General features: G+C 50.5%; 1 protein-coding gene across 1 annotated transcript in view; it reads left to right on the top strand.

Moving 5' to 3' along the window:
* The window catches only part of LOC127930072 (SH3 and multiple ankyrin repeat domains protein 1-like), a 117,999-nt gene that overhangs the window by 35,558 nt on the left and 69,941 nt on the right, over positions 1–12,500 (top strand). Inside the window, exon 2 of the mRNA XM_052519171.1 lies at positions 9,961–10,509. Coding sequence (XP_052375131.1) covers positions 10,012–10,509 — 498 coding nt within the window. The 5' untranslated portion in view covers positions 9,961–10,011. The remainder of the gene's footprint in view (positions 1–9,960; positions 10,510–12,500) is intronic.

Genomic DNA, 12,500 nt, shown 5'->3' with positions numbered 1-12,500 from the left:
AATATTTGTAAGGGATGTGTTGGTGTCAATTTCACCTCTCTCTACCCCTTCAACAAGAGTTGTAGTGGCAAATTTGCCTCCGTTTATTACGGATGATCAAATTAGGAAAGAGCTGAGTCGTTTTGGTAAGTTTGCTAGCGGTTTCCGTGTACTGTCAGCAGGTTTTCAGGCAGATGCCGTTAAGCACGTTGTTTCGTTCAGGAGGTAAGTGTTTATGTTTCTGAACAATAATGAGCAACAGCTAAATGTGCATTTTAAAGTGAGGCATGGGGAGGGGCTCTATGCAGGTTTTGCCAGCACAGATAGTCTACGGTGTTTTGAATGTGGGGATTTGGGGCAGAAGAGCTTTGCGTGCCCACATAAAGGCCATAGACAAGGGGAGGGTACGAGCGCAAGGGGGGGAAATCGAGGTCAAAATGCAGGGGGTAAGGAGATGCAGACAGCAGAGGCTGGGCCTAGTCAGTCTAGAGATGGTGGTGTAGATGAGGCTGGGTCTAGTCAGGCTAGAGATGGTGGAGAAGCAGAGGCTGGGTCTAGTCAGGCTAGAGACGGTAGGGTAGTAGAGGCTGGGTCTAGTCAGGCTAGAGATGGTGGAGAAGCAGAGGCTGGGTCTAGTCAGGCTAGAGATGGTGGAGAAGCAGAGGCTGGGTCTAGTCAGGCTAGAGACGGTAGGGTAGTAGAGGCTGGGTCTAGTCAGGCTAGAGATGGTGGGGTAGCTGAGGCTGGGTCTAGTCAGGCTAGAGACGGTAGGGTAGTAGAGGCTGGGTCTAGTCAGGCTAGAGACGGTAGGGTAGCTGAGGCTGGGCCTAGACATGCTATGGAGGGTGGTGCAGATGATGCTGGGCCGAGTCATGCTATGGAGGGTGGTATAGCTGAGACTGGCCCTAGTCATGCTATGGAGGGTGGTGTAGCTGAGGCTGGCCCTAGTCATGCTATGGAGGGTGGTGCAGATGATGCTGGGCCGAGTCATGCTATGGAGGGTGGTATAGCTGAGACTGGCCCTAGTCATGCTATGGAGGGTGGTATAGCTGAGACTGGCCCTAGTCATGCTATGGAGGGTGGTGTAGCTGAGGCTGGCCCTAGTCATGCTATGGAGGGTGGTGCAGATGATACTGCGTCTAGTCAGGTTATTCTAGTGGATGAGGAGAGTATAGTGGGGAAGTGTAAGAGATTAGGGGGGGAGGAGGAGGGTGTCAAGAGGAAAAAGAAAAAGGGTGTGGATAAAGGCACCATGGAAATGTTGCCTGTTGCTGTGGGTGAGGCCCTAACCAGAGAGAAAGGGCAGGTGGTCAGGGTGGGAGATAGAGAAGAGGAGGAAAGTGAGTCTGAGGAAGAGGATGAGGAGTTATTTTTTTCAGACTCCTCTTCAATTGGCCCGGAGCTGACAGCCAGTCAACCAGAGGGGTCTAAGTACACGTTGAGAGAACTGACAAGGTTCCTGAATGAGACTAAGGGGAAAAAAGTTAATCTTGAGGCTTTTTTTCCTGATCCTAGAAAGTTTGTAAGATCAGTACAACATGCTATGAGTAATGAGGGGCATGGTGTCCTCTCACCCAGGAAACGGTTTAGGTTGAGGAAGTGGGTCACAACAGTGTGTAAAGGGGTTTACCTTCAGACACTGTTTAAATGTTTAATTTCTTACTGACACTGGGGCTTTTTGAGCTTTGCTATTGGTCTATTTCTCTGCTGGCTTTTCTCCCACTTCTTATGGAGACTCTTCGGGTAGGCTCTCTCAATATAAATGGCGCCAGAGATGCGGGAAAGAGGAGTGTGTTGAGTGAATATGTAAAACAAAAAAAAGTACAGGTGTTGTTTCTGCAGGAGACGCATAGTGATGTGGTGAATGAAGTTGATTGGGGGCTCTGGTGGAAAGGGGCAAGTGTGTTGAGCCATGGGACAAATCTTAGTGCAGGGGTGGCAGTCCTTTTTGCACCGGGTCTGGCTGTAAAAATGTGCTCCTCAAAGGAGGTGTGTAGGGGTAGGTTGCTTGTTGTTAAAGCAGAAATTGTTTTGTCTTTATAAATGTGTATGCGCCTAACACAGGGAAAGAAAGAGGGGTTCTATTTGGGAGTCTTAGACAGGAACTCTCACAAGTAGCGCCTGAGGAGACGCTGGTGATCGGAGGTGACTGGAACTGTACAATGGATTTTACAAAAGACAGAAATGGGGAAGAGCCTCATTCAGTGTCAGTGGTCGTGTTAAGGGACATCTTTAATCAGTTTGACCTAGTGGATGTTTGGAGAACTAAACATCCAAACACAAGACAGTATACGTGGGTGAAGGTTTTTGGGGCTAGGGTGAGTGCAGCTCGACTTGATCGTTTTTACATGTCCAGGAATCAGAGCAATAGGCTGCTGGGTGCTACCATTCTCCCAGTGGGGTTTTCGGATCACCACATAACCATGGCTCGGCTGTCTATTTCACCAGGGCCCCGGCAGGCATCTTATTGGAAGTTCAATGTAAAGCTCTTACAAGATGCCACTTTTTGCTCAGGTTTCCAGACTTTTTGGGAAAGATGGGGGCAGCGAAGAGAGGAGTATGAGTCTCTGAGTCAATGGTGGGATGTGGGGAAAGTGCAAATTCGGCTTTTCTGTCAACAGTACACAGCTCTCTCATCTTCAGAGGCTAGGAGAGTATTGGGGGAACTAGAGCGGTGTATTAGTGAGATGGAGGTAGAGATGGTGGGGCAAGGCAATGTAGGCCTCCAGGCTAACTTAGCCGAATTACGTAGGGACCTGGGCAGTTTTTTCCAGGTTAAAGCAAAGGGAGCACTTGTAAGAGCTAGGTTCTCCATGCTCAAGGAGATGGATGCTCCCAGCTCCTTCTTCTTTGGTTTGGAAAGACAGAGCAGTGAAGCCAAGGGTATGCATTGTCTACGGCTGTCTGATGGGCGGGTGACCTCTGTGGTGGGGGAGATGCGGGAGCGGACTGTGGAGTTTTATACTGAATTGTATAGGGCAGAAATGTGTGATCCTATGTGTGCTCAGGTCTTGTTCGCAGGACTCCCTAAGCTCTCTCGGGCACAGAGGGATGAAATGGACATTCCTCTGTTGTCACATGAACTGGCAGAGGCAGTAACCCAGATGTCCCCCGGTCGTGCACCCGGGGTCGATGGACTTCCAGTGGAATTTTACAAAAAATTCTGGGGAACAATTGGACAGGATTTCTTTTGCGTGTTGCGAGAATGCGTCGGGGTAGGAGAGTTGCCGATGAGCTGCCGTCGGGCAGCTCTGACTCTCCTGCCCAAAAAAGGGGACTTGTGTGAATTTAAGAACTCGAGGCCTGTGGCATTACTCTGTGCGGACTACAAGATTTTTGCCAAGGTCCTCTCTAACAGACTGAAGTCCCATCTGGACTCTATAATACACAAGGACCAGACATATTGTGTACCGGGACGCTCAATCACGGACAACTTGTTCTTGATTAGGGACATGTTGGACTTGTCGAGAGGTTCTAATGTGAACTTTGGACTGGTCTCTTTAGATCAAGAGAAGGCTTTTGATAGAGTGGATCATGAGTATCTGTTTAATGTGATGTCTGTGTTTGGGTTTGGGAAGAGTTTTGTGACCTGTGTGAAGCTGTTGTATGCTGGGGCGTCATGTATGGTTAAGGTGGGAGGGGGGATCAGTAGGCCAGTCTGGGTGAGACGGGGAATTAGACAAGGATGCCCTCTATCTGGGCAGCTGTACACACTAGCCATTGAGCCTTTTTTAGGACTGCTACGCAGGAGACTGCGGGGAGTGTGCTGGACAGGCATGGATGTGGTGACAGGAATAGCAGTCTCAGCATATGCAGATGATGTTTCTGTGATGGTCAGGGATGGGCAAGATATGCAGGAACTAGAGACCAGTCTGAAGGTGTACGAGGGAGCTTCATCAGCTAAGGTAAACTGGGGAAAGAGCAAAGCTCTGTTATGTGGGGCATAGCCAACAGCTAGCCAACGTCTACCGAATATAACTTCCCACTCAACAACCCGGTCGCATTCCGCTTCACTCCACAGGTAGTATCACATTTTCATTTCATTTCATTACAGCACAACGGTTTGATTTGCTTGATCGTAGCTAGCTACATAGCTAGCTACATAGCCGTCTTTGTATCAAAGATAATTGTGTAGTCTAGAGCGATTTTCTAGGTTAGCTAGCCAGCTATTGTCGTTCTTTTAACGCAACGTAACGTAATCAACACTGCTAGCTAGCCAGCTAGCCCCCGAATAGCTGCACTGTAGAAACTATTACACTCAACGGAACGACTTGATTAGTGTAGTGTCAACAACGCAGCCACTGCCAGCTAGCCTACTTCAGCAGTACTGTATCATTTTAATCATTTTAGTCAATAAGATTCTTGCTACGTAAGCTTAACTTTCTGAACATTCGAGACGTGTAGTCCACTTGTCATTCCAATCTCCTTGCATTAGCGTAGCCTCTTCTGTAGCCTGTCAACTATGTGTCTGTCTATCCCTGTTCTCTCCTCTCTGCACAGACCATACAAACGCTCCACACCGCGTGGCCGCGGCCACCCTAATCTGGTGGTCCCAGCGCGCACGACCCACGTGGAGTTCCAGGTCTCTGGTAGCCTCTGGAACTGCCGATCTGCGGCCAACAAGGCAGAGTTAATCTCAGCCTATGCCTCCCTCCAGTCCCTCGACTTCTTGGCACTGACGGAAACATGGATCACCACAGATAACACTGCTACTCCTACTGCTCTCTCCTCGTCCGCCCACGTGTTCTCGCACACCCCGAGAGCTTCTGGTCAGCGGGGTGGTGGCACCGGGGTCCTCATCTCTCCCAAGTGGTCATTCTCTCTTTCTCCCCTTACCCATCTGTCTATCGCCTCCTTTGAATTCCATGCTGTCACAGTTACCAGCCCTTTCAAGCTTAACATCCTTATCATTTATCGCCCTCCAGGTTCCCTCTGGGAGTTCATCAATGAGCTTGATGCCTTGATAAGCTCCTTTCCTGAGGACGGCTCACCTCTCACAGTTCTGGGCGACTTTAACCTCCCCACGTCTACCTTTGACTCATTCCTCTCTGCCTCCTTCTTTCCACTCCTCTCCTCTTTTGACCTCACCCTCTCACCTTCCCCCTACTCACAAGGCAGGCAATACGCTCGACCTCATCTTTACTAGATGCTGTTCTTCCACTAACCTCATTGCAACTCCCCTCCAAGTCTCCGACCACTACCTTGTATCCTTTTCCCTCTCGCTCTCATCCAACACTTCCCACACTGCCCCTACTCAGATGGTATCGCGCCGTCCCAACCTTCGCTCTCTCTCCCCCGCTACTCTCTCCTCTTCCATCCTATCATCTCTTCCCTCTGCTCAAACCTTCTCCAACCTATCTCCTGATTCTGCCTCCTCAACCCTCCTCTCCTCCCTTTCTGCATCCTTTGACTCTCTATGTCCCCTATCCTCCAGGCCGGCTCGGTCCTCCCCTCCCGCTCCGTGGCTCGTCGACTCATTGCGAGCTCACAGAACAGGGCTCCGGGCAGCCGAGCGGAAATGGAGGAAAACTCGCCTCCCTGCGGACCTGGCATCCTTTCACTCCCTCCTCTCTACATTTTCCTCCTCTGTCTCTGCTGCTAAAGCCACTTTCTACCACTCTAAATTCCAAGCATCTGCCTCTAACCCTAGGAAGCTCTTTGCCACCTTCTCCTCCCTCCTGAATCCTCCTCCTCCCCCCCTCCCTCTCTGCAGATGACTTCGTCAACCATTTTGAAAAGAAGGTCGACGACATCCGATCCTCGTTTGCTAAGTCAAACGACACCGCTGGTTCTGCTCACACTGCCCTACCCTGTGCTCTGTCCTCTTTCTCCCCTCTCTCTCCAGATGAAATCTCGCGTCTTGTGACGGCCGGCCGCCCAACAACCTGCCCGCTTGACCCTATCCCCTCCTCTCTTCTCCAGACCATTTCCGGAGACCTTCTCCCTTACCTCACCTCGCTCATCAACTCATCCCTGACCGCTGGCTACGTCCCTCCCGTCTTCAAGAGAGCGAGAGTTGCACCCCTTCTGAAAAAACCTACACTCGATCCCTCCGATGTCAACAACTACAGACCAGTATCCCTTCTTTCTTTTCTCTCCAAAACTCATGAACGTGCCGTCCTTGGCCAGCTCTCCCGCTATCTCTCTCAGAATGACCTTCTTGATCCAAATCAGTCAGGTTTCAAGACTAGTCATTCAACTGAGACTGCTCTTCTCTGTATCACGGAGGCGCTCCGCACTGCTAAAGCTAACTCTCTCTCCTCTGCTCTCATCCTTCTAGACCTATCGGCTGCCTTCGATACTGTGAACCATCAGATCCTCCTCTCCACCCTCTCCGAGTTGGGCATCTCCGGCGCGGCCCACGCTTGATTGCGTCCTACCTGACAGGTCGCTCCTACCAGGTGGCGTGGCGAGAATCTGTCTCCTCACCACGCGCTCTCACCACTGGTGTCCCCCAGGGCTCTGTTCTAGGCCCTCTCCTATTCTCGCTATACACCAAGTCACTTGGCTCTGTCATAACCTCACATGGTCTCTCCTATCATTGCTATGCAGACGACACACAATTAATCTTCTCCTTTCCCCCTTCTGATGACCAGGTGGCGAATCGCATCTCTGCATTTCTGGCAGACATATCAGTGTGGATGACGGATCACCACCTCAAGCTGAACCTCGGCAAGACGGAGCTGCTCTTCCTCGCCGGGGAAGGACTGCCCGTTCCATGATCTCGCCATCACGGTTGACAACTCCATTGTGTCCTCCTCCCAGAGCGCTAAGAACCTTGGCGTGATCCTGGACAACACCCTGTCGTTCTCAACTAACATCAAGGCGGTGGCCCGTTCCTGTAGGTTCATGCTCTACAACATCCGCAGAGTACGACCCTGCCTCACACAGGAAGCGGCGCAGGTCCTAATCCAGGCACTTGTCATCTCCCGTCTGGATTACTGCAACTCGCTGTTGGCTGGGCTCCCTGCCTGTGCCATTAAACCCCTACAACTCATCCAGAACGCCGCAGCCCGTCTGGTGTTCAACCTTCCCAAGTTCTCTCACGTCACCCCGCTCCTCCGCTCTCTCCACTGGCTTCCAGTTGAAGTTCGCATCCGCTACAAGACCATGGTGCTTGCCTACGGAGCTGTGAGGGGAACGGCACCTCAGTACCTCCAGGCTCTGATCAGGCCCTACACCCAAACAAGGGCACTGCGTTCATCCACCTCTGGCCTGCTCGCCTCCCTACCACTGAGGAAGTACAGTTCCCGCTCAGCCCAGTCAAAACTGTTCGCTGCTCTGGCCCCCAATGGTGGAACAAACTCCCTCACGACGCCAGGACAGCGGAGTCAATCACCACCTTCCGGAGACACCTGAAACCCCACCTCTTTAAGGAATACCTAGGATAGGATAAGTAATCCTTCTCACCCCCCCCCCTAAAAGATTTAGATGCACTATTGTAAAGTGGCTGTTCCACTGGATGTCATAAGGTGAATGCACCATTTGTAAGTCGCTCTGGATAAGAGCGTCTGCTAAATGACTTAAATGTAATGTAATGTAAATGGCATGGGGGGACAGGGCACCTCCTCTGCTTCCAGGGGGTTTGCAGTGGGGTTGTGAAGGGCTTAAAGTGTTGGGGGTGTACCTGGGCTCGGAGAGGTGGGTCAGCAAGAACTGGGAGGGGCTGACACAGGCAGTGGTGTCAAGACTGGCCAGGTGGAGGTGGCTCCTGTCCCAAGTGTCATGTAGAGGGAGGGTGCTGATAATCAACAACCTGGTGGCATCTTCCTTGTGGCATAAACTGGCTGTCCTCAACCCCCCCGCCAGTCTGCTTGCAGACCTGCAACGCAAGCTGGTGGATTTTTTTTGGTCGGGACATCACTGGCTGAAGGCAGCAGTTTTGTACATGACCGTCCACGAAGGAGGACAGGGCCTGGTGGAACTGGAGAGCAGGATGGCTGCTTTCCGACTAAAGGCGGTGCAGAGACTGCTGTACCACACTGATGTTGGCTGGAGGGAACCAGCATGCGCGCTGCTGAGGAGAGCTGGCAGATTAGGGTTGGACCGGCAGCTGTTCCTCATGAAGCTGGAGAGGCTGAGTACAGCAGGTCTCTCAGAGTTTTACTCTGCGGTGCTGAGGGCCTGGCAGCTGCTAAGGCTCACACGAGAAGGGGGTGTGGAGCCTGGGCAGTGGGTGTGGGAGGAGCCCATCTTCCACAACCCAGCCATCCCTTTGAGATCGGTTCAGTCGGCCACCCTGCAGAGGCAACTGATGGCAGGGGGTTTACAAAGGCTGGGTGACCTGAGACTGGGAGAGGAGGGGTGGAAAACTGGGAGAGGAGGGGTGGAAAACCCCGGAGGTCTTGGCGCAACAAACAGGAATAACGTTTCTTAGGCTGCTGGAGAGATTCCTGGAGGAGGTCCAGGAGGCACTGTCTGAGCCGGTAAGGGGGGTGTTTGAGAGGCCAAACTGAGAGGGGCCACCAATGTTCCCGCCACTGCAGGTGACGGCAGAGACTGGAGACTGGCAAGGGGGTCTGGAGGACTTGTTAGATTTTAAGGGGGTGGGAGGTAAAGCCCTCTACAACCTCTGCGTTAAGGTTAGGAGCATTAGAAGCCTAACAGGAGTGAAGGCACATCAGTGACAGGGGGTATGTGGGGCGGAGAGTATGGTGGGTTTTAGATGGAGGGCACTCTACAAACCCCCAGTACCAAAGAGGTCAGGGGACCTCCAGTGGAGGGTTCTTCATGGAGCCCTGGCCACTAACAGCTGGTTGGCACGGGTTGATCCGGGAATTGGGCAGGGGTGTCCTTTCTGTCAAATGAAAGAAACTGTAATTCATGTGTTTTCTGTGTGCACCAGGTTAATGCCATTAATGTCTCTGTTGGAATGTCTGTGTGACAGGTTGGGGGTGGTTTTTGCTGTTGGGATGTTTATAATGGGATACAGGTATTCGAGTAAGGAGGAAGAAAAATGTGTTTTGTTGAATTTTCTGTTTGCTCAGGCAAAGTTAGCTATTTGGCTAACAAGGAGGAACAGGGTCAAAAGTGGGGGGATAACAGACCCTTTACTACTGTTTAATGGGATGGTCTCTGCGCGCCTTAGGGTTGAGTTTGAGTTCTATAAAATGATCAAATGTGTGGAGATGTTTGAGGAGATATGGTGTGTTGGGGGGGCTGTCTTTATTGCTGGGGAAGATGTTTTGGATATACGGTTGTAGGAGAGAGTTTTTGTGTATGGTGATTTGTATCATGTGGTAGATGGAAAGGTGAGTATGGTACATGTATGCAGTACAGGATATATTTTTATTTTTTTATTTTAGGAGTGGGGGGGTGAGTTTTAAATGAATTGAGAATGTTTCAATAAAGAAAGACACAAAAGTCTCTCTCTCTCCCTCTGTCTCTGTCTCCCTCTCCCTCTGTCTCTGTCTCTCTCTGTCTCTGTCTCTGTCTCTGTCTCTCTCTGTCTCTGTCTCTGTCTCTCTCTGTCTCTGTCTCTGTCTCTCTCTGTCTCTGTCTCTCTCTGTCTCTGTCTCTGTCTCTCTCTGTCTCTGTCTCTGTCTCTCTCTGTCTCTGTCTCTGTCTCTCTCTGTCTCTGTCTCTCTCTGTCTCTGTCTCTGTCTCTCTCTCCCTCTGTCTCTGTCTCTCTCTGTCTCTGTCTCTGTCTCTCTCTCCCTCTGTCTCTGTCTCTCTCTGTCTCTGTCTCTGTCTCTCTCTGTCTCTCTCTGTCTCTCTCTCTCTCTCTCTGTCTCTCTCTGTCTCTCTCTGTCTCTGTCTCTCTCTGTCTCTCTCTGTCTCTCTCTGTCTCTCTCTGTCTCTGTCTCTCTCTGTCTCTGTCTCTCTCTTTCTGTCTTTTCTCTCTCTCTCTCTCTCTCTCTCTCTCTCTCTCTCTCTCTCTCTCTCTCTCTCTCTCTCTCTCTCTCTCTCTCTCTCTCTCTCTCTCTCTCTCTCTCTCTCTTGACCTTTCATGGTTCTCCTCTTCTCCTTTCTCCTCCTCAGTGAGTCTCGGGGAATGATGCCGCTGCCGTTTGTGCCACCCTCCCTGTCGCCATGACGATGCCGCTCAGCCCCCTCTCCAGTGACGAGGAGCAGCAAAGGATGCTGGGAAACAATAGACATCTATATCCTGGGACAGAGGATGAGGAAGAGGAGGAGGAGGAAGATGAAGAAGAGGAGGGTGAGGAAGATGACCGTGATAAGGAGGGAGAAGATGGGGAGAATGGAGAGCTGGAGGGAGAAGAGGAGGAAGAGGAAGTGGAGGAAGTCAGGCGAGGAGGAGGCATGTCGCGAGGAGGCAGGGATGAGGGGCACAGGCAATTAGGCAAAATGGCTGGACGACCCACAGGAGACAGACAGATACGACCCGGCAACATCGGGCACACAGTAAACCCTTATTCGTCCAACCATGGACCCACCCATCAACAGCCAGCCAATCAGCAGCAGCAGCAGAAGAGGCTGAGAGAGCATAGCTCCAGCAGGGCGCCGTCAGAGGACGCCCACATCGCCATGATGGTGTTCCGCATCGGCATCCCCGACATCAAACAGACGGTCAGTGACATCACACCTATTGTACCACCCCTACAGATGTAAGATCTTAATTTGAGTCAGTTTGCTACAGCATGACAATAAACCTGCAGCAACAGGAAATGTGAATTATTATGTGGAGTATAATTCATGGACATTTTTGGAAGGGTTGATACATTTTTCATAAGGGAAAATCAAGTCTGAAATGTCAAAGTGGAAATTACAAACTTTAGAAGCCTTGTTAAAACTCAAATACACCATAAGTTTGCATTTTCTGCCTCGCAGGGAAATTCTCAGCAACAAAAGAGTGATCAAATTAAGATCTTACATTCGTATAGCAACCACTGGCATCAATAAACACAAACATTATGACCACTGACAGTCAGTACCACACCCTATAACTAACCTTCAGGACCACCCCCATTCACACTTCCATCAAACAGACAGTCACTACTTCTCCCCCATACAACCACTGACGCCCAGTTCAACTGTTGGTGAGTATGCTGGGGGTTTACATCTTGAACTCTTCACAGCAGTTGCTTGACTTCTGACCCGTTCTTGTGTGTCTCTCTGTGTTTGGGTACGTACATATTTTGTATTTTTTTTCTCAGTGTCTCGACAATTCGAATCTGCAAAGCTAGGCAGAAATTCTCCCAGAGTACTTCTTCAGATCCACTAAGACATAAGGGCGAAGTGTGTTCTCACACACACACACACACACACACACACACACACACACACACACACACACACACACACACACACACACACACACACACACACACACACACACACACACACACACACACACACACACACACACACACACACACACACACACACGTGCACGCACACACACAGTGCCTCAGCAGCAGAAACACACGGTTTGATCCTGTCAGCACAGTGACTGAACTTAGAGAGAGTTTCAAGGTGACCTAGCTGTTTTACAGAATAGAAATACAGAGACAGAGTGAGAGAAAAAGAGACCAAGAGAGAGACAGAGACAGACAGAGAGACAGAGAGAGAGAGAGAGACAGAGAGAGAGAGACAGAGACAGACAGAGAGACAGACAGAGAGAGAGACAGAGAGAGACAGACAGAGACAGACAGAGAGAGACAGAGAGAGAGACAGAGAGAGAGAGAGAGACAGACAGAGACAGACAGAGAGAGACAGAGAGAGACAGAGAGAGAGAGAGAGAGAGATAGAGAGACAGAGACAGAGAGAGATAGAGAGAGACAGAGAGACAGACAGAGAGAGAGACAGAGACAGACAGAGAGACAGAGAGAGACAGAGAGACAGAGAGAGACAGACAGAGACAGACAGAGAGAGACAGAGAGAGAGAGAGAGAGAGACAGAGAGAGACAGACAGAGACAGACAGAGAGAGAGACAGAGAGATAGAGAGAGACAGAGAGACAGACAGAGAGAGACAGAGACAGACAGAGAGACAGAGAGAGACAGAGAGAGAGACAGAGAGAGAGAGAGAGACAGAGAGACAGAGAGAGACAGACAGAGACAGACAGAGAGAGAGACAGAGAGAGAGAGAGACAGAGAGACAGACAGAGATAGAGACAGAGACAGACAGAGAGAGATAGAGAGAGACAGAGAGACATACAGAGACAGAGACAGACAGATACAGACAGAGAGAGATAGAGAGAGAGAGAGAGACAGAGAGAGAGACAGAGACAGACTGATACAGACAGAGAGAGACAGAGAGACAGACAGAGAGAGAGACAGAGACAAACAGATACAGACAGAGAGAGACAGAGAGAGACAGAGAGACAGACAGAGAGAGAGACAGAGAGAGAGACAGAGACAGACAGATACAGACAGAGAGAGAGACAAGGCAAGAATGGCATTCTATGCCATCAAAAGGAACATACATTTCAACATACCAATTAGGATTTGGCTAAAAATACTTGAATCAGTCATAGAGCCCATTGCCCTTTATGGTTGTGAGGTCTGGGGTCCGCTCACCAACCAAGACTTCACAAAATGGGACAAACACCAAATTGAG

The sequence above is a fragment of the Oncorhynchus keta genome, chromosome 5 (assembly GCF_023373465.1).
Source record: "Oncorhynchus keta strain PuntledgeMale-10-30-2019 chromosome 5, Oket_V2, whole genome shotgun sequence".
Taxonomy (NCBI): Eukaryota; Metazoa; Chordata; class Actinopteri; order Salmoniformes; family Salmonidae; genus Oncorhynchus; species Oncorhynchus keta.
Note: the sequence above shows the minus strand (reverse complement) of the source record. Positions and strands in the feature narration are given on the sequence as shown.